The 19895-nt window shown below is 41.1% G+C and overlaps 1 protein-coding gene across 2 annotated transcripts; it reads left to right on the forward strand.

Moving 5' to 3' along the window:
- The first annotated feature begins 681 nt into the window (after nucleotides 1-681).
- On the forward strand, nucleotides 682-19887 carry ctdsp2 (CTD (carboxy-terminal domain, RNA polymerase II, polypeptide A) small phosphatase 2). 2 transcript variants are annotated; one of them, XM_076268299.1, is made up of 8 exons: nucleotides 682-1281; nucleotides 8517-8668; nucleotides 10159-10197; nucleotides 11255-11356; nucleotides 13310-13366; nucleotides 14121-14213; nucleotides 15281-15466; nucleotides 15674-19887. In XM_076268299.1, the coding sequence occupies exons 1-8, from the start codon at nucleotides 1221-1223 to the stop codon at nucleotides 15797-15799; spliced, it is 816 nt and encodes a 271-aa protein (XP_076124414.1). In that variant the 5' UTR covers nucleotides 682-1220; the 3' UTR covers nucleotides 15800-19887. The 2 variants fall into 2 exon arrangements, with proteins under 2 accessions (XP_076124414.1, XP_076124415.1); XM_076268300.1 differs by lacking the exon at nucleotides 10159-10197 and having other exon boundaries at nucleotides 685-1281.
- Nucleotides 19888-19895: the final 8 nt, after the last annotated feature.

The raw sequence follows: 19895 nt of genomic DNA on the forward strand, positions 1-19895 counted from the left end.
ACAAGGATCAAGTAATCAACTGATCAAATGCTAAATATATCTGGTGCTGACATTTTGCAATGCAGTTTTAAAAATATTAGGAGTGTCCTAATCAGTAAGCTTACTAACATGATTTTTCAATAGAGCTGAATTTATTATTTTTTTGTTTTACAATTATATTTAGGCTATTGTGCACTTATATCGCATTTTCATAATTTCTAAATATTGTAAAGTTGAAGTACATGTGCGCAGAGATAGCCTACATTTACCCATGCAGGACAATAATTTATTCTTTTGTTCTTCTCTGCTGCAGATGCAATATGGTGCTTTTTCCATCGATAGCCTACAAAACGCATACGTCACGAAATGTTTACAGTTTACCTCGTCGCAAGTGTTGAACAAAATATAGGCCATCATCTTGTAGGTGTGCCATTGAAATCACGTGTTTTCAACCTCAATTGAGTAGTAGGCCTACTCACACCATTTCAACATGTCACAAGACAATATTGTTTCTTTGCTGTAAAATAGTTGTTGTTACAAATGTATTTCCTGAGACTTGTCTACACTACCTGCGACTGTAGGCTAAGCTTACACTGGAATGTGTTCAGGATGGAGCGAGTAGAAAAGAATGCCTCTGCTACTCCCACTTCCACACGATCCAATCCGAGACCGCGACGGTTTCAAGGCACCCGAAAATCGTGGGAGGAAAACAAAGCCAAATATATCGAAAATGTAATTATTTCAAGTCTTCAGTACTGTATATTTGCATTCTAAACATAACCTGCACTCGTTTGTTCGATTAGTTAACCGTTTTCCGGCATCGGATTCCGTTTTGAGAGGTTGTTTATCAGTAGTAGGGGGAACTTGAAACCGCTCTTGTCCCATTTCCTCGGTTGTTTTGCTTTTTTCGCCTGGATTCTCCATGTTGGAGCAATAGCGAGGTCTTTCACAGTGTCACTAGCAAGTGGAGCTACCGTTCAATTACTTTTTTTACATCCTGTTACATATATGTGGCGGAAAAGGTAGCCAGTATTAAGCAACAAAAACAGCTAGTGAATACGTTTCGTCCGTTGCAACTTGGAGGAAGCGAAGAAAAACAATTTGCTTTTTGGATTATAGCGAAAGAGAAGACCACAACGGCTTGCCTCAAGCGCGAGAGCTAACAGCTAGCTAGCTGAATGTTGAAAGTGCCTGTGACTGGGGGGAACGGATTGGATTTAGAGGGGCTGCGCATTTGTTAGATGGAAAGTTCTATCATCACTCAAGTGCAAAAAGAAGATACTCAGCTACCGTCCAAGACAGGTGAGTTTCTACGCCAGTTGTGTTCGTTCGGATTACTTTCTCTGTTTAATCTTGTTTACCGAAGCCGATTCGGAGACGCGTAAGCTATGGCTAGCGAGCTAACTCGCACTAGTTCATTTACTCAACGTCAACCAAGGGTGGCTAAGTTGTGTTGTTTTTAAAACCGTAGTTTATTCGCTATACTACTTATATTATGGAAATATTATGTAGTCGCATTTACAGTTACCCATGAGGTAAAATACTTGTAGGTTTTGTTCTGAATTTTTAAATTGAACATTCAAATAACATATTTTTCAACAAAAGCATAGCTAGCGCGCGCAGAAACGAACATGTTGTTAACTCACAGCTAACGTGATTCAGCTGTGATGGCTGATTTTGCTACGCATCTTATCAGACGCAATACTTTCAATCTGTATTTGAAAATCAGGCGAGTAAGAGAAGGCTTTGCTGTTGTACAAATTGCGTTGCCCATTTTAAAAATACACATTTGGCACATTTGTTGATGTGACTTGTTTTGGCTGAGTTAAGAGTTAGTAAGTCTGTCAATATGTAATGTTAAATTGTTGCACTGCCCAGTTAGGCTATTCAGTTTATATTCTATTCGGGGCTATTAAGTTTCATGTGCATATGAGTAAATGGTCTTTTGCAACTAACTAACGTTATTTAGTTAATTTTATAGCCACATGCACCTGAATACTTTTATTAAATATGCTACATCGAAAAACAAATAAAATATTTTGAAAGCTTATGTAGCCTAGATCATAATTGTAGCACATTCTCATGATGGTGTGTAGTAGGGGTTATATAAACCGCATGGAGAGTATATAAGTAGGGGTTGGGTTGCGTTGGGTTCATTATGGTTATAGCCAAGCCGCCCTGATGTATCAGTAATGGTTTACAACATCCCGTACAGAATTTCAGCTATTTCTGTTCTGGTGTGGGACAGGTGCTGCCGGTCAGTGGTTGGTGTTTTGTTGGGGTGATAATGTTAAGTGTTTAGTATGGATAAACAAGAAGTAAAAATACAAGAAAGCATCTGTTAATGATTAACTTAGTTATACTTGAATTCCATTGTATTTCACACCAGGCAACAAGCTGAATACCAGGTAGACCTACTGCAGTTTTAAAACTATATCTTAAGAGTCTTATTCCATGGTACTGTGACATGCACTGTTGTTTTTTTATCGCTTAAATGATTGCCTCACCATTATTTGTCCTTTGCATCTTGTTATTCGTTTTTATGTAGTGATGCTTTAAAGAAACGTTAGATATCAGAAGTCAGTAGCATGCCTGCAGAAAGGCACAACAAGCTACCAATTTTCAAAGGTGGAGGTGTGTTTCTTGCAACCCCCTCCTTGCAGTCATACCTTTTTGCATTCACAGCTGTCTCGAAATGATGGACCTATGATGTATCGTTAGCACTTGAGGCCACTGCCTCCCCTCCTACTATGGAAATGTTGCAATCCTGTGGACCTCTTCTGTATGATCATGAAACAGTCCAAGTCTTTTGATTGAACCTGCAGCTGGCATAGAGTAGAAGTTTAGGCTAAGGCTAATCTTGCATCTCTTTAGCTTTCTTTCATGTTTAGGATCACTGGATCAAAGACTGTATCGGTAGCTCTTCCCATTATGGGTATTGTATTTAAAACAATCTGCTCTGTTCCATTTACATTTCAGTGCATTCTTGGCTGTTAAAAGCTGACATAAAACACACAGTGAAATATGAAGTGAATGCTGTGCTCACAGTATGAAGACTTTCTGTCATGTAGTACAAATATGTAAGAGTCCTTAAGTTGAATGTTGTTTTTAAGAGGGGCCTGTGCCTGAGACTCCTGTGACCTGCTGAGCTCTACTTAGCAAGGCATTCTGCACATTCTCGCACTGCCTTGTGCACTCCGTAATGGCAAAGAGCAGATGAAGGCAGTGAGATAGACTTTGCTGGCCTGAGCTTGATTAGTGAGCCACTTGTATTAAGCTACATTTGATTAGATTGGTACACATTGTGATTAGATTAGCACACCTTACCTTAGTAGCCCAGTAATTCAAGAAGTGTATCATTTGGAACATTTCAGATCTAAAGAATAGCGTATCACAGACGTTAGGTATGTTTGCTGGTTGTATCTGTGGTGATCACAGAAACAGCTGACTGAATGTCATCATTCTGTTTTGACTGGAGACATACAGTTCTCTCCCTCATAATAACATTAGTCAGAGCTGCTGTGCGCCTGTGAAGCTGAAACAGAAAAAAACACCTCCACAGACCCTGCCAGCTGTGAGAGAGAGACTGGCCGGACTCTGCCTGTGTGTCTTTCAGGGCGTTGCTGAATTAGCCGGAAAGGAAACAAACATAACATGACATAACAGTGCCTTTGATGCTGACTAGTGAGTCGCTAATCAGACATCCAGAGTGTTTGTTTGATGAGAAAAAACACCTCTGGAGGGCTGCTGTACCGAGCGCTGTTGTTTGCCGGACACATTTGATTGTAGTCATTTTATAGATGTCGTCAGTGTGCTCGAGCAGCACCATGTCATTTAGACGTTTCTGCACCTGCTTTGATCACGTATAGTATTCTTCTTCTGATCCTATTCCAGATATGTGGTATCACTTTTTTTCAGTCTTCCATAGCCACAATGTTTATCTGATGATAAACTGCTGCTGTTTTTTGTTCTTTCTTTTTTGTTCTCTTATCTTCCATGGGATTTAATTTTTCCCCCTTTCTTACCATGCAGAAACATGCTACAATACATCTGAATGATTTTATAAGGACTGTTACTATGCATGTCTTTTATTTTGCACTATAACAGCAGCATACTGAGGCTTGTTTGTGTGTACACATGATGAATGCATAAGCAGTCGTGCATGTCCTCTTAAAGAGAATAAGAAAACAAACATTTATTATAGCCTCATAAAAGGAAATGTCTTCAGAGTTGGCTGTTTCCTGTTGCATATTTGTTGAAATATAACAGTCTGTGGCAAGATATTGTCTGATAACAATGTAGAAAGATTAGTTTTTCTGTAGTGGGTCTGCAAACTATTCACAAAACCAATGTAATCCTGAAAGAATCTGGGACACTCTCATAAAAATATGTGTCTGATTTTCAAGCCAATGGTGTACATAAATGGACTTTCCCAGTTATCTACAGAACATTTTTAGACAGGCCTTCAAAGAAGCCTATGCAGTGTATGATTGTCTCAAAGGCTATGATGTATTTGCATGACTTCCTTACAGTATGTCATGTAACTCTGTAAGTATCTGCCTGATCAGGTTCTGAGTATGTTTTCATGGAGCTCTGTAGCAACGCAAGCACAGGTTCTCATGCTGGGAGAGGTTTTAAAGATGAAGTCTGCATTTCTGGCAAAAGGTTGTTGATATTTGAGCTCTACAGCCAATAAAATTACACCTCTTCCTTTCTAGCTTTTGAAGCTATGTGTTGATGGGCTGGAATTGTTTATCGCACTAAGTGTAGTGGATTAGTATCATGGACCTCACCTTTTAACTGCTATAAGTGGCTAAAACTTGGCATCATCATTTGGCCTTTTCAGGTGTCATTGAGGAGGTGTCTCCTTTCACTCTTGATGAAAATGAAATGGATCAACTTCCCATGCCTCCTTTATGAAGTCACCACCAGCTGCTGGTGCCGATTGGTCAGTCAGTGGTAGTTTGGAGGGTGTGACCGACGCCAGCTAAAAGGCCCCAGTCGGAGTGTGATGAGAAAGTGTGACCTGTGGTCGCCTTTCCAACACCTTTGCTGTGTTCACATTCACACCTCCTCACTTCGCGCTGGGGTGGTTTTAATTACCACATCACTTAGGAGAAATAATGGTGTCATCAAATAGTGTGAATCCTTAACAGAAGGTTGAGGGTAGTAGGGTTTTATTTGGGTGGACATTTGCCATACACATGGCAGAATGATTTGTCGTGTGTGTGTTTCGTAGATATCCACAATCGATTTGGATAACTCTGTACAGCAATGTTACAACGTTAATGATCTATCATTTTATAAGCCCCTTACTAAAATCTAAATGAAATGAGCACATTAAAATAATCTATAAGCATGTTAAATCGTCAGTGCTCTACCTAAACATGCTTTACTGTTGCTATTCCACCTTCTCCCTGGACTCTGTTAAGCTTTAATATAGTAATTGTAGGGTGCTGATGCATCTTTTTTCATAAGCTTTTATTAAGTAGTTGTTTCTTGCCAGAATTGCTTATAGTAAAATGTTCCTTTCCCTTTCGATATCAGGCAGAAGTACTTGTTGTTGTTGTTGTTTTTTCACTGACTCCGGAGCTCAAAGTAGAGATCCTCCTCTAGTGTAGCTGTGACAGAAAAGACGAAGATGGGGGGGGGGGGGGAAGCCGTTGGTTACCGCACCCACACGCCTGCTGCAGCGCGGGGTTATGCAGTCGCTTAAGCCCACATCTGAAATGTGCCCGTTCACATTGATATAAGAGAGGACCCCAGTCTCCTCTCTCCACTTTGGTCCTGATCCATTGTTGTGTGGCTTCTGATTGAAATCACATCTTTGGGCCACTGGGATTTCGACCATCCAGTTTAGCCCATAATCTTTTAATCTTATTGCACAGTGGCAATTAATCTGAATGTATGAGAGAGATTTAGTGATCCAGACTCCTGTCGAGCTCCTTTCTCCTCCCTCCTCAATGGGAGTCAGCATTTGTAAACATTAAATAAGCATAGACCCACATTGGTATGTTTGAGGTTATCAGATGCAGATGTTCAGTCTTAGAGGAGGTACCCACGCGTATCTCACAACTGCTTATTATGCGTGTATGAAAAAAAGGTATGTTACTTTGTTTGTGCAGCGTCACCTATTGTGGAATCCCAAAAGGAGAGGAAGGCTTATGTGAGGGCAGTAATGGTTTCATATCAGGGTGCTAAGATAGAAGACCATCTGTGCATCCTTTTTGTTTTTGTTTTTTTCTCTCTCTTTCATGTTTTCATATTGCAGGTGTTGAAGTAACCTTTTTCTTTATGTGAAATGGGAGATTTTGTTTGGTTTGGGAATTATTGAATGCCTTGACTTACAGCTCTTTCCCAAGTTCCTTTGTTATGACATCCAAGGCTGCATTGTTTTTTGTGCTGATATTTAATTAACTACTCTTTTGGTTTATTTACTGTCTGTGTGGGTGTCTGTCTGGCAACAGAATTATGTTGTCTGTTCAAATCTGTCTTCTCACATCTATTATTACATTTTAATCTCACAAAAATGTAGTAGACTTGGCTTTACAGTGTTGTGTCAGGGCTTTTAAAAAATGGATGCAATTTATTAGATAAACATTATTAAATTGTTATCAGACACATCCCCAGAACTACTTGAGATTTTAGGCTGAATTTTTCTGTGGGAAAAAAATTAATATAAAAAGAAACTCAAGCAAGATTACCTAACTAATAGATGAAAAGAGAGACTGTGAAACAAAACCTGCTGTAGCCTCACAGGCTTCAATCCTTCCAGCAAGAAAATGTCAAATAAACAAACAAACAAAGGGATAAGGCTCTTTGTCACTTATTGTGCGGTTGTTATTCGTAACATTTTAAAATATCACACATATGCCCCATATAAGACGTTTTTCCACCGACAGCGAACCGGTTCCGTTCAGAATTATTTGAACCTTGGTACTATCTAGTGAACCAGCCCGTATTTCCACCAGTTTTGAAACAAACTAATTGTGCGTCATTAACAATGGGTGTTGCATGCAAAACAAAAGTTAATGATATGCATGAATGAGAGGATGATATGACAGTTGTCCAGTTGTTGTGTTAATGCTATTTAACATTTGCAGACTAGTGCTAGTTGACTAGTTTTGTTTACTCATGGCAACAGTTGATAAGGAGGGAAAACACATGGTTTAAGCCTTCTCCCCTCTGAACGGTAAAGTGACACACCCACTCCGTTCGCAGGAAAAAACAACTATTTTCTGGTTCAAGCTCCGAACCGTATTTTGTTTGGTCGAAATGATCCGACCGGTTCAAATGTTGGGGAACAGAGCCAGTTCTCTGTCAGTGGAAAAGGGCTAATAGTAAGCTTCTTGAGCTTTTTTGTTCCATAACTGTGACATTTGATTGACAGGTGACTCCACCTCTTCCACAGGAAATAGAAGTATAAACCCAAACTCATTCCAAACATTTTAGAAAAACAATCAGGCATTTGCACACAGTTTTACATGTTGTCATTTTATCTTAGAAGCTGAATTAAACTAGTAAATTCATGTGGAAAAAACACATCTATTGAGGTCTTCCCCTGTGAAAAAGCTGCCTTCACTCTGAGTTTCCATTTCAGGTTGTCGTTATTTTCATTTAGTTAGTGTAGTTTTTTAAACCTGTGATCAAATGTCACCTGTTCTCTCAGACATGTCAGCTTCTAGGTGCTGTAGGTAGGCTAGGCTTTTTCAGTATTTCAATCGGCGGCAAAATAATTAAATAAATACATAAATAAATGCCAGAAGAGAGATGTGCTTTGAGAAGCCACTCTGCAGATTCCCTTTAAAACCACTCAATCCCTAGAATAGCACAGCTATCTGTTTGACAGGAAAGACCGACAGGCACACACAGAAATAGATCCTGTGGACATGTCTCCATTTTCCCCCTTGCTCTCATGTTGTTGGCCTGTGATGGTAAATGAAGACACAGGGGGGAGGCTGCAGAAGCCTGATGAATTCCTCCCATGCTGACAGCATGGGTGGTTGGTGGCGGTTCGCTGAAGTCACATTTGAATGTATAGAGCTGGCTGCAGTTGCAACAACATGCTTCATTTAGTTTTTCATTTGCATTTTTTAGCGTTCTATCTGCTTATTTTATTTAGCAAGCCTGGAGGAAATTATGATTTGATGACTAGGTGGTATGCTCTGAACTAGTTTGGTTAAACTTTTTAAGTTTTTAAGTGGGAGGGGTGGAAGGAGCTTGTAGCAGTTTTCATCCTTTAAGTGGTGACCAATTTGTGTTTTCAATTAAACAATCCTGTGTGTGTGTGTGTGTGTGTGTTGGATCTGTGAGTGACAGCACTGGAAGTAGCCGTTGGCTGACTAGTGTCTATCCCATAGGAAATGAGTGCATATGCAATCACAGTGTTTGCAAGTTTAAACTGCAGGTTGTGTGATAGTCTTGTGTGTGTGTGTGTTGGATGGCTGTTACGTGTGGTCCTAAAAGTGTCGTATAGTACCGTGTGTGTGTACCTACCTTTGTACCTGATTGTTCTGCATGTGCTCTTGATTCTACAGGCCAGGTGAGCAAATCTTCCCCCAAGAAGCCTCGGAGCCGGAATATCTTCAAAGCGCTCTTCTGTTGCCTCCGAGCACAGGATGTCCCCCAGTCTCCTCCCCCTTCCCAGGATACTTTGCTGCCTCCTGAGGACAATGGGACGATCGCCAAGGTAACACCCCTGACACCTCCTCATTTTCCCAATCAGTGTCAAGATGGGCTGTATGTACCAGATTTTCAGTGCCCCAGGCAGAAATGTGAATAAGCAAGAATATAAGATTATAATGCATCATTGGAATGCTCAAAGAAGTTCTCTGATGGGTTAATAGTGTTCTCCTTTTAGGATTCCAGAACTTTAAATAGGAAGTGCAAAGAAACTCATCTTCCTGGCCTTTGTTTTGGCTCTATCTCCATTTGGAACCCAGAACACTTTCAAGTGTTCTCACTCACTCCATGGTGCTGGCGCACTAGATGCCAAACAGCACTCACACTCGCACTGCAGCCAAAAACACTGACCACGCAGGCAGTTTCTCATCACACCTGCTAATGAGAGCCGTGCACAGGCACGGGTGCTTTTTTGGGTTAGTAGGCCTATGAGCAGTCTGCCCTGGAGCCAGATCACTGTCCTTGTTAATTGGACTAGCTATCCAGCCCGGACTCCCCGCTGTTCGTTTGTGTAAATTCACTGGGCGCAGAAGAACGCACGACAGGACAAGCTTATGAAACATTCACAACACTGTGCTTTTACACTGAGAGGAAGCTGAGGCGGTGCTGTTATATCTGATTTGACATGAATAATTGAAATATATTATTATAACCCTGGACTAGCAATAAAAATGTCTTGGAAGTATTAAAATAAAGTATGCCATCAGATGTCCCCTGATTGCAAAGCAGCTAGATTTCTTTCTGAGGTCCTATGTTTGAAACATCAATGTTTTTTTGTTTTGTTTTTATTTTTTCTACTCCTTCCCCCTCCAAAGTTTTCAGATGGGTTGTGGTAAGACATGATCTGTAGGGATTCAGAGTAACTCAGTAGTTTGTGAGTAGAGACCTAGCTAGACTCAACTCCTTGTAGGACATTGTGTAATACACCCCCTTAGAGATTATTTAGAAACTATTCTTATTACATGGGCTTATTACTTATGGTGTTATGTAAGAGATGTGAAAAAAAAAAAATGTTTTTTTTTTTAAACCAAGTTGAACATCTTGCGAGTTCAAAGTCTTGTGGTGCTTCGCTTTCTGCACCCTGAATCCTATAAGGGGACCCAAAGGAATTGCTTGGTGGTAACGTCCCTTAAAGCAAAAACATATTCCCATAAATTTGCATCTGCTATGCTGTGCTTGGTATGTGCCAGCTGGAGGGACTTTTTGAGATTTACTTTCAATATGACTCCAGGTCACTCTCCTGTCACTACTTCAGTGTGAGTACAGCCTGTAGGGTAGAGGGGTGTGTGTGTGGGTGTGTGTGTGTGTTCGTTTGATTGTTCATGACTTCGGTCTTCATGGAGTGCTGTACAAGCCTCTGTGTGAAACTTTGGACCTTGTTCATCTGTAAGATGTGTGTGTGTGGCGTAGGACTCAGTTTTGGGGTGGGCGTCTACACCAGATTGGGGATATGGGCGGGAGAAATGTCATTAACTGTCTTTTCGTCTCTTTGTTTAGTATGATCTGCTCCAAACTCTTCGCTACCAGTATCACCAAGTACGTAAAGGCCCAGATCACTGACTTTAAACGTGTATGAACTTCTGCCAGGCTCCAAGTGGATGAGATATAGGCTAGCTAATGCCTTGTTCTTTTTTTCTTTTCTGTTAGCACTAAACAACCTTATAGCTAATAGCTTCTTGTTTTTTTTTAAAGTATGCATGCCCTATTCTACTCAACTTGTTACTTTAGAATTTATTGTCTTCACATACTCTTGATACTAGAATGTGCCTTGACCACAACTCTCAAATGCCTCCTCTTTTATTTATGATCTGTTAAAGTTGTTTGTTTATTTGGAATTTAGCCTCTGGCATGTCAGTTCTGAATCAAATTGTGTAATTATTTCATGGCTGCAGTTGACATGAACATTTTTTAATAAGCTCCAATTCAGGTCTAGTCAGCCAATGGATTGCCCTAGTCCTTAGATCTAGGATCAGTTTGTGTCCTGATCATTCCGATTGATGGAGCCTAGACATGTGCTGAAGGGACCTGACATCTTACGTCTGGGGCCCTGAAAGCAGTCAGCATATTTTCGGCAAACAGCACCTCCTGCTGGCTTCATTGGAACATTATATATTTTTAGTGTCTTGGTCCCTTTCGGGTTTCCCGCAAAACGTAAATGTGACGTAAATGTAGTAATGAATTGGTTCTGAAACTATTTTTTGTTTATTTTAGTGTTAGAGGATGGATTAATACACCTTGGATTGACACACTTTAATAAGAAGGATAAATGTGAGAGTCTGAATGTATTAATATTTTATTAATATTTATGTACCAAACCTTAAGTATCTCCTGTACACATCCTACCTTTCTATTTCATACAAACTATTTGGACCCTATAGAGCGACATAATTGTAATATTAGTGTAGAAGGCCTTGCAAAGAAGTATGTGATAAAAACAGTTCTGGATTAGTGTAGTCCAGTTTGGTGGGTGGTGTGACAGTTGAGATGCAGGAAACTGACTGTCATATTTCTGTGCCACCCCACCCCTACCCCCATTCCCCCTGCTCCACCTCCTTGCCACTCCCACCCCACCCCACCCCTCCACCTTCCACAGATCCCAGGGACCTGCTTGCTACCCGAGGTGACCCCTCAGGACCAGGGCAAGATCTGCGTGGTCATCGACCTGGACGAGACTCTGGTGCACAGCTCCTTCAAGGTGAGTGAGTGCAGGGGAAGGAGCTGAAGGGCATGGTGGTATCATACTGAAAGCACAGGGTAGCCGGAGGTGGTAATTAGTGAAAGGTCAACGTGAGTGTTTAAGCTCCCGATGCAGATATTTGGGGAGGAGGGCAGTGCCTGGCCAATTGACAATACATAATCAATTGGTCAGCCATCAGTGGTCATCACTGTAATGGCTATGTAGATCTCAAAAGGGAAACACTGGTCAGAGTGGACAGAGGTTAAAATGTGATCAGGTTTGTAGTATGAGCACAACTGGGGCTGGATGGAGTACAGCAGATCCAGATCCCTCTGGTTCTGTAGGCAGTGATTCACTTCACAGCCCTTGTTAAAAGCTACTTTATCATGGAATTATCAGATATCAGCCTAACCTCTGGAGAAATACCAGAAGTTATTTAGTGAATGAGTTTGGCCGTGGCCACCCTTCTGCTGTAGTCTGATTGCTTATCTAAAGTAGCTGATGGTGATCTCAGTGAGTGTCGTTACCTGTCTGTTAAGTAAAATGGATAATGGCTTAATGTCTCCCTCGGGGCAGCTGTTGCACCTTTTAAAATCTGGATTTCTACAGCAGTTTGATAAGAATCAAAAATTCCAGTTTGTGGTATGCTAAACCTTCTGTTGGGCGGAGAGGGGCATGCCTGCATGACTTACTTCAGGGATGCAGTTTGGATTTAGGATATATAGAGACGAGCGACCTGTAAAGCAGATAATGCAGTTACAGAAGCGTTTTCGTAAGATGTTAAACAGTAATTTGATAACATGGCTCAAGCTGCAAACAGAAAAGGGGTCATGGAGTAAAGACAAACCTGCAGTTCTAAAGCGACATGGTCTATATAGAACACCCAGGGAGATGGCTTTGGCTCCCACTTGACGAAACAAAGCAGCTCTTTGTACTACAGAAGTGGAACGTGTCAGTGTAGCTTTAACCTTATCTATCCCATCTGCTGCTTGAGTGACGATGCTTGGAGCCGTCGTTTTTATCAGTAGCTGTATCTGCGCCTGTCGTATGACAGCATTCCTGCAGAGGCATTTTTCTCATTGCAAAGCAAACAAGACCTGGATCTGTACTCTACTAGCTGCCCCTCTCTTTCGGGTAAATCGGTGCGTTCAAATTCGCAAACATAGACAAACGTTTGCAAACAGTTTTCCGTTAGCCTTGAGTTTTCGGCGAATCTTTGCAAACAATCGCAAGCAGTCTGAAGAGGCAGTTTTCCGCGAGCATACAGTGAAACTGGACGTGAGTTTGACGAAGGCAACAATGCAATTACCGTTACAATGGAATGTTAACACCAAATCGTTAAAATTTAACTGTTCAAAGAAAACATGTTTACCACGAACGTTCACCACTGTTTGCCAAATTTGAACGCACCTCAGGTGTTTTGCAACTAGCCAACCTACAGCTTATGTGTCTGAAGGTTTTATGGTGCTTTTCCTGTCTCACTGAAGTACAAGTGGTGGGTTTGTACATTCTGATTAATGTTGGTTGGGTGGGTCCTGACATACCATATAATGGTATATATATATATAATACCTGAGTGTGCAGATGTGCTCCTGCTTGTAGTGCGAAGCAGTGTGTGGGTGGACCTGGGAGCTGCTGCTCTGCTGTGATCACGCTAGCTCTGTTTATCTCAGATACTGCCGGGTGTGGTGCCCGCTATGGCTGTTGCTGGCCTCGGAGACTGTTTGAACGTAAACAAATCATTGTGCAGATCAATGAAACGGCACAACCTACATGTACTGCCAATGCTCATTTAAAATGACTTTAGTGCTGCACAACTCTCCACCCAAGTTGTTATCGCCATTATCTAAATAAACTTATTTTCTATCACAGATGAAAGAATATCTATAATTGTCAGATACAGGGAATGCATCGGGGTATTCTTGTGATTTTGACATACATTTTTAAAAACTCTTTTCTTTCTCTCTCCAGCCAATCAGTAATGCTGATTTCATTGTACCTGTGGAGATTGAGGGGACGACGCACCAGGTGAGGCTGGTAGTGTTGAAGCACTGTTCGTGTCACTGAACATGTATCTTTCAAAAACAGGATGGTCGCCACATGCCCTCTGCTGGACAGTTGTAGTACTGCAATCTCTCAAGAGGAAATCAGCATGAGGCAATGAATGCTTATGTAACCACTGTAGTGTAGATTAAGTGTATTCGTTTTGATCCTTTTGCATTTGTGAATTTTGTTACCAGTATGGAACGGCAAAGAACAATGTAGCACAGAGCTACAAAATGGTCCTCTTGCCATTATTGCCTTGCTTATGAGTATGTAATTGCACTTGTGTCGTTAGATTATTGCGTACTGTAGAGTTGACTGAGATAAAACTCCAGTGAAAGCTCTTCCATCTCTGTGAAATCCGGTGAAGCAGGTTGGCTCTTCACACCTCTTTAGCCATCACTCTTCATGTTCTCTCGCTCTCTCCCTCATCTCTTGGCCTGGGCCTGGTTCAAGTAATCCAGGATAGGCTGTTTTCCACCAGTGCGGCCTATTCTCGATTACTTGTTTCAGGAGCAGGCCTCTTGCACACAACCCCATGGGACAGATGACGACACCTGGATTCCAGAACTGGTTTGCGAGGAATGTTTATTAGAGGAACATCACGGGTGCATGAGAACAAACTGTACGTCTGCTCATGGAACATGTTTTAGTGGTGTATTTAGTCTGTCAAAGAAATGTTATTATGTTTTGAACTTGATTATCTTCTGATGCTAATGTACCTAACCCTGTGTTTCAGGTCTATGTTCTGAAGAGACCTCACGTAGATGAGTTTCTGCAGAGAATGGGGGAAATGTTTGAGTGTGTCCTTTTCACTGCCAGTCTAGCCAAGGTACAGTGGTGTGGTGTTTGGTCAGTCTTGAGGATGAAATGCTTTCCTGTGTCAGAACAGAACAGAACTCCCCACAAAGTGATGTTTCTAAATTTCATTGCACCTGTTAGGGATCATACTTCTGTGTGAATAACTTTGTCTAGCTCTAGCACAGCCACTGTTGTTGTTGTCGTCCCTGCATTTCAAAACGAATGCATCATTTCAACATCACACCTAGGCACTGCTACTGGTCTCTGACTTGTGAGTCCCTAAAAATAGAACTCCCTGTGTTAAAGCAACACCAAAGAACTTTTCATCTGTCGCACGCACTATTTATTTATCCAGCACCGGCTTTGCAAATAACAATGTCCACAGACAAGGTAGAATAAGTTGCATGATTTTATGAAAGTACGATGTATTGCGACATCAGATGCAAGTGAAATTTGTAGTTTCTCATGTCTCATTCCATCGAACTACAGATCCGCTACCCGATGCAGCAAACTTACATAGTGCGGTAATAGCCGATAGAGGGCCGCGAAGCGAATGCAAAAAGTGCCGTTCACCCTGTTACGAGTTGATGAACCACTGAAACGATTTTGGAAACATTATTTTAAGGTACAAAAAACTCTTTGGTGTTGCTTTAATGGAAGAACAGGAGATGGTATCCCAGTACAAAATATAGCTTACTTTATTCAATTTTCAATTTAACTACAAATAATCTAATAAAAAATGCATACACAACATGATAAAAGTCAAACCACCCTCAACAGAAAAAAGGATAGGGTGAGCAACTGAGTACAAAGTCCTTTAGGTGATCAGACAGTCTTTCAGCAGGTGAAAAGGGAAGATTTCCTCACTCTTCCAGACTTGTCGGCAAAGAGCGATACTCTGCAATAGCCAGAAAAAGAAAACAAGAAAAGAGTGTATGATTTAATCTGAGATTTTGTTTTTGAACATTCAGTTTGTGTGAAAGCTAGACTTCTATACTTAGCTCTCTCTTTCTTTCTCTCTCTCTCTCTCTCTCTCTCTCTTTCTTTTTCTCTTTCTCTTTCTCTTTCTCTTTCTCTCTCTGTCTGTCTCTGCTCCAGTATGCAGATCCGGTAACGGATCTGCTGGACCAGTGTGGGGTCTTCCGGGCCCGTCTCTTCCGGGAGTCCTGCGTCTTCCACCAGGGCTGTTATGTTAAGGACCTGAGCCGCCTGGGCCGGGATCTCAACAGGATCCTCATCCTGGACAACTCCCCCGCCTCTTACATCTTCCACCCCGAGAATGCTGTGAGTTCACACCGCGCAGGTCCATCACCGGGCGGCTGCTCTGTGTCACTGAACAGTTATAACAGTCTTCCATGAAACTATTCAGATGTTAAGTTAGATTGGTAACATACTTTTCTGGTGTGTGTGTGTGTGTGTGTGTGTGTGTGTGTGTGTGTGTGTGTGTGTGTGTGTGTGTGTGTGTGTGTGTGTGTGTGTGTGTGTGACAAGGTGCCTGTGGTGTCCTGGTTTGACGACCTAGAGGACACAGAACTGCTGAACCTGCTGCCCGCGTTTGAGGAGCTGAGTGATGCGGACGATGTCTACGCCAAACTAAAGCAGCTGCGTGAACCCTGATCAAACACTCGCACCTGTGCACCCGACCCGTCTGAATGATGCCTGCCCACCCACACATTGGTTTGCACACACACAAAAAAAAAACATGTATGCATAGAGGCAACACTAAGGATACACAAAGCCAAACACAGACAGACACATCAGTATACACACATACACTGAGGGCACATGTAAACACATACACACACACACACACACACACACCCACACCCACACCCGCACCCGCGCAAACACAGAAAATCTCCCCCAAAGACTGCCCATGCTGTGCCTGGTGCTTTCAGTTCCAGAAGCGGTAACAATCGGACAGGTTGTCACTAATAAAGAGCACTGCAGCCCCTCCCCCACACAAACACACACACACACACACACACACACGCTTGCGTACATGCACACATTTAAATACATACATACACACACACACACTCCTACTTGGAGGAAGCAACCCCTCCTTTTCTTCCCCTCCTCCAAATGAACCTTATATTCATATAGCACTAATCCACAACACCACGACACTTCTTTCCCCTGAACGTGACTGGTGACTCTCTTACTGTATGAACGTTACCCATGCCAAATCTCTCCCACAGACCTTCACTCTGCAACTCTCCAATAGGAACGCACAGTCCCTAATAACCCAGTACCCTCATCGATGTATGCCAACTGGCACGCAGCAACATTGTTTAAAGACTTCCTGTTAGAAAAGCAAAATACTGCTCTAGTTTCCCTTGGGAAATCTTATCTTCAGGAAACGCCCTTAATGCTGAACCACGGGCGCCCGAGACCCAAGCAACTTGACCGAGCACGACACTCAACGAAAAAGACACAGTGACCTACGACCAGACCTTTATTCGGGAGCTTGGAGTCTCCATCATCGTGCCTTTTTTTTTTAGAGGAAAAAAAAGCAAAGAGGACAAATTTTAAAGGAAAGAAGAAAAAAAAGCTTTGTTCCTAAAAGAGATGGTTGTTCTTTTTCAATAGTTAGTTTTTTTCTATATATGTTTTCTAAATGTCTTTTGATGTTCTCTATGTTAAAAAAAATATAGATATTTTTTGTATTTTTTTTTCTGATGTTGAGGAAGAACAGCCATACAATTTGATAGCCTCTCTTCCTGGTTGTATCTGTCTAAAAAAAAAAAAGAAAACCTCAGTGTTTTTTGCCAGTGGTGACATCATCCTCAGCCAATAGGGACCATCGCAATCAGTTCCTTTTCCAAGACCACTCTCAGTGTGTTCTGGTAGTTTTATACCTTTCACTTTGCCTAGATATGCAAATCTACCTGTCACACCTTTTCAATTCAGTCTTTCTCAAGCATTTTTTGGCCTTTATCCAATTCACCTATTCGTAGGCCTTAATTATTTTGAGATCCTACTGGGAATTAGACTTAAATTTGCCATTGACGCATTGCAGCCACAGTATTCAAGTATGTATCTTAGATGGCTGTTCTGAGCAATCTGATTTTATTTTAGGGTTGGGTGTAGATGGTTGTTAAAACTTAGTGCTATGCATATGGGTGTAATTCTACCACCCAAACCCCGCTAAACCAAACGTGGATCTTTATCATTACTTTCTACCAAGTCAGCATTTAACTGTAAAGTATTGCTTATTTGAAAAAAAGAAGAAAAAAAAAAGCAACCTTTAAGAATAGAATTACAAATTGTAGTAGGGCAGGAAAATTAATTTGCGTAACAGCATATTAAAGCAAAGGACCTGTTTGTTTCTCCGTTCGGAGAAGGTGCCTGGTTGGTTTTGGTGGATGTGAGAACATCCGAGCTTGAAAGTATGTCCAGCCCAGGCAAGCCCCATCTGCTGCATTTCTCTTGTCATTGTTGTGTTGTTCTTTCTCTTGCATTCTTGTTTGTTTTGTTTTGTTTTGTTTGCCAAAAGCCTCAATATTGTTCTTAATACCCAAATGAAGTGCCTTGACTGTGCACAATTGGACTCTTTCTCCACTCCTAAATCTTTTGTTTTCTTTTACCATCAGATTTAGTGTATTTTTGTGGACTTGTACGCTGCATATTCAAGCAAATGAATCGCTCCATAAAATAATTCTTTCCAAAGTGATAAACCCATGGCTTTCTTTTATCTTTTGTTTTGGTCTTTGATTGGATGTCGTTGCATTCATTGTTTTATCATTCTTTCTTGCTTTCCCCCTTTTGTCTTTCTTTTCTGTTATTCTTTCTTTCTAGCTTTCCATTTCATTCTTCATCTAGCTTTTTGTGTATATTCCTGAGGATAAAATATCCACTTGCCTAATTCATGGGTCATTTAGATTCTTCATCTCTTTGTCTTTGTGTGTATGCTGGAGCATCTTGAATTGATAAACTAAAGCTTTTGGAGATACAAATCTGCCAAAGCCATTTTCCAGACTAATCTATAGAGGCATCGGACACAGCACAATGATTGAGTTTTGCCTTGATTTCATTAGCTTTGGAGCGAAAATTATATCTGCCTCTTGATATGACTCCTGAATTACTAGCCACAGGCTCTGCATTCAAATTGGCCTTGGATACCAAATGAAACCCAAATGAACCCACTTCGAGGGCATCCACAAATTAAGACAGGTTTACTGTATGATTGACAATTAAGTCAGGGTGAGATGGGGGAGTAAGAAAAGTTGTTTTTGATACTCAGTTTTAATGGAACAGGGTTAGGAGTCCCTTGGGTATTGTAGTGTTCTGACCCATCACAACTGAGCGGTAACAAAAAAGCGTTCACAATTATATCTTCTCATTTGTGTGGTGGTAGCACAACAGAACTTTAGGGGAAACACAACCCAGATATGGAAATGATACAAGAAGCTGGTTTTTACTGTATGTGCAATTATGAAAAAAAAAACGAATGTCGGTTGGTGTGTCTTGTCTTTCAGGGCTGGTTGACGCTTACACACACAGGTTTGTTTTCTTACATGTGTTCTTGTTGTATTACTTGTTATTGTATGTCAGGACTATAAAGAAAGCAGGGGATGTGTCTGAGCTTTTAAACTGTCTGGTGTCAGATTCAACCACGTATCTCTGACTCATTGGAGCCTGTGACATTATTTGTTAAGTTCTGGTACTCCTTTGAGAATTTTACATAAGTTTTGGAAAATCACATCTGCACTTCAGTCCTTTGCAGTAACTAACCCACCACTGCTATCAAGGGTGCTTTTTGTCACCAACTTTGACCTCCTCTTGTGGTAGCATTAACTCGACACATAGCTAGAACAATCTTACAAATTCATGGGGCAGCTCTCAGCCTAAGCTGGTACTGCATTGTGTTGCATTGCATTTTGCAAACTGTAACCCGGTATTAAGGACCAGTCACTAGTTAATTAACAGCAGATGCTGATGTCATGAGTTCTGAGGGCATTTATGCCGTTTTCTTCTGCCTAGTGTTCACATAGACTTGGTTAACTGATTAAATACCAGCAAGCTGGCCTTGCCCTCCATCACGCTTTCTGAGGTATTCTGGGGTGCTGCCTTTAGTTTTCCACCTACCACGGAACCAGGTGAAACACCTGTCTCTCGGTTTCTGGCGACTTCAGAATTTACGTTTTCCATGGCGCTGCCAAGTGGACCAATAAAAAGTGTCTCGAGGGATATTGATGGGCATTTTGTTTCTTGCAAGAGAGGTGACTCCCTTCCCATGGTTTGTATTTGTGACATGTAAACGTCCTGCAAATCTACTTCAGTGTTGAAGCTTGTGGACATGAGTGTTTATCTGATGAATGAAATCCAGGACCTACAGATGTTCTCCTGTGCCTGGTCAGAGGAAGCCTTAGTTTAGAGGGGGAAAAAATAATTTGTCATGAGTCTGTCAAGTTTTTTTTTTTATATAAATATTTGATCAAGGTATGCACCATGAACAATAATGCCAATAATAGCTATGCAGAAGGAAAGAGTACATTACTTTACAAAAAAGAAAAGAAAATCATTTATTAATCTCTTCTCTTTTTCAGTTCAAAATTTTGTTTTGCAAATATACTATTTTTAAAAACTTGAAGATGAGTACACAAGATTTCAACATATTTCTTTTTTTATTTTTGTTTTCTTTTTTCCTTTGTTCGACTAGAAACTCTGAAAATTGAAAATAAAAACATTGATTATCTGTTTGAGCTCC

This window comes from Alosa pseudoharengus, unplaced genomic scaffold, assembly GCF_046254945.1.
Source record: "Alosa pseudoharengus isolate Yale_2024_CS ecotype anadromous, Long Island Sound unplaced genomic scaffold, YU_APseudo_1.1 YU_APseudo_1.1_scf_5, whole genome shotgun sequence".
NCBI lineage: Eukaryota > Metazoa > Chordata > Actinopteri > Clupeiformes > Clupeidae > Alosa > Alosa pseudoharengus.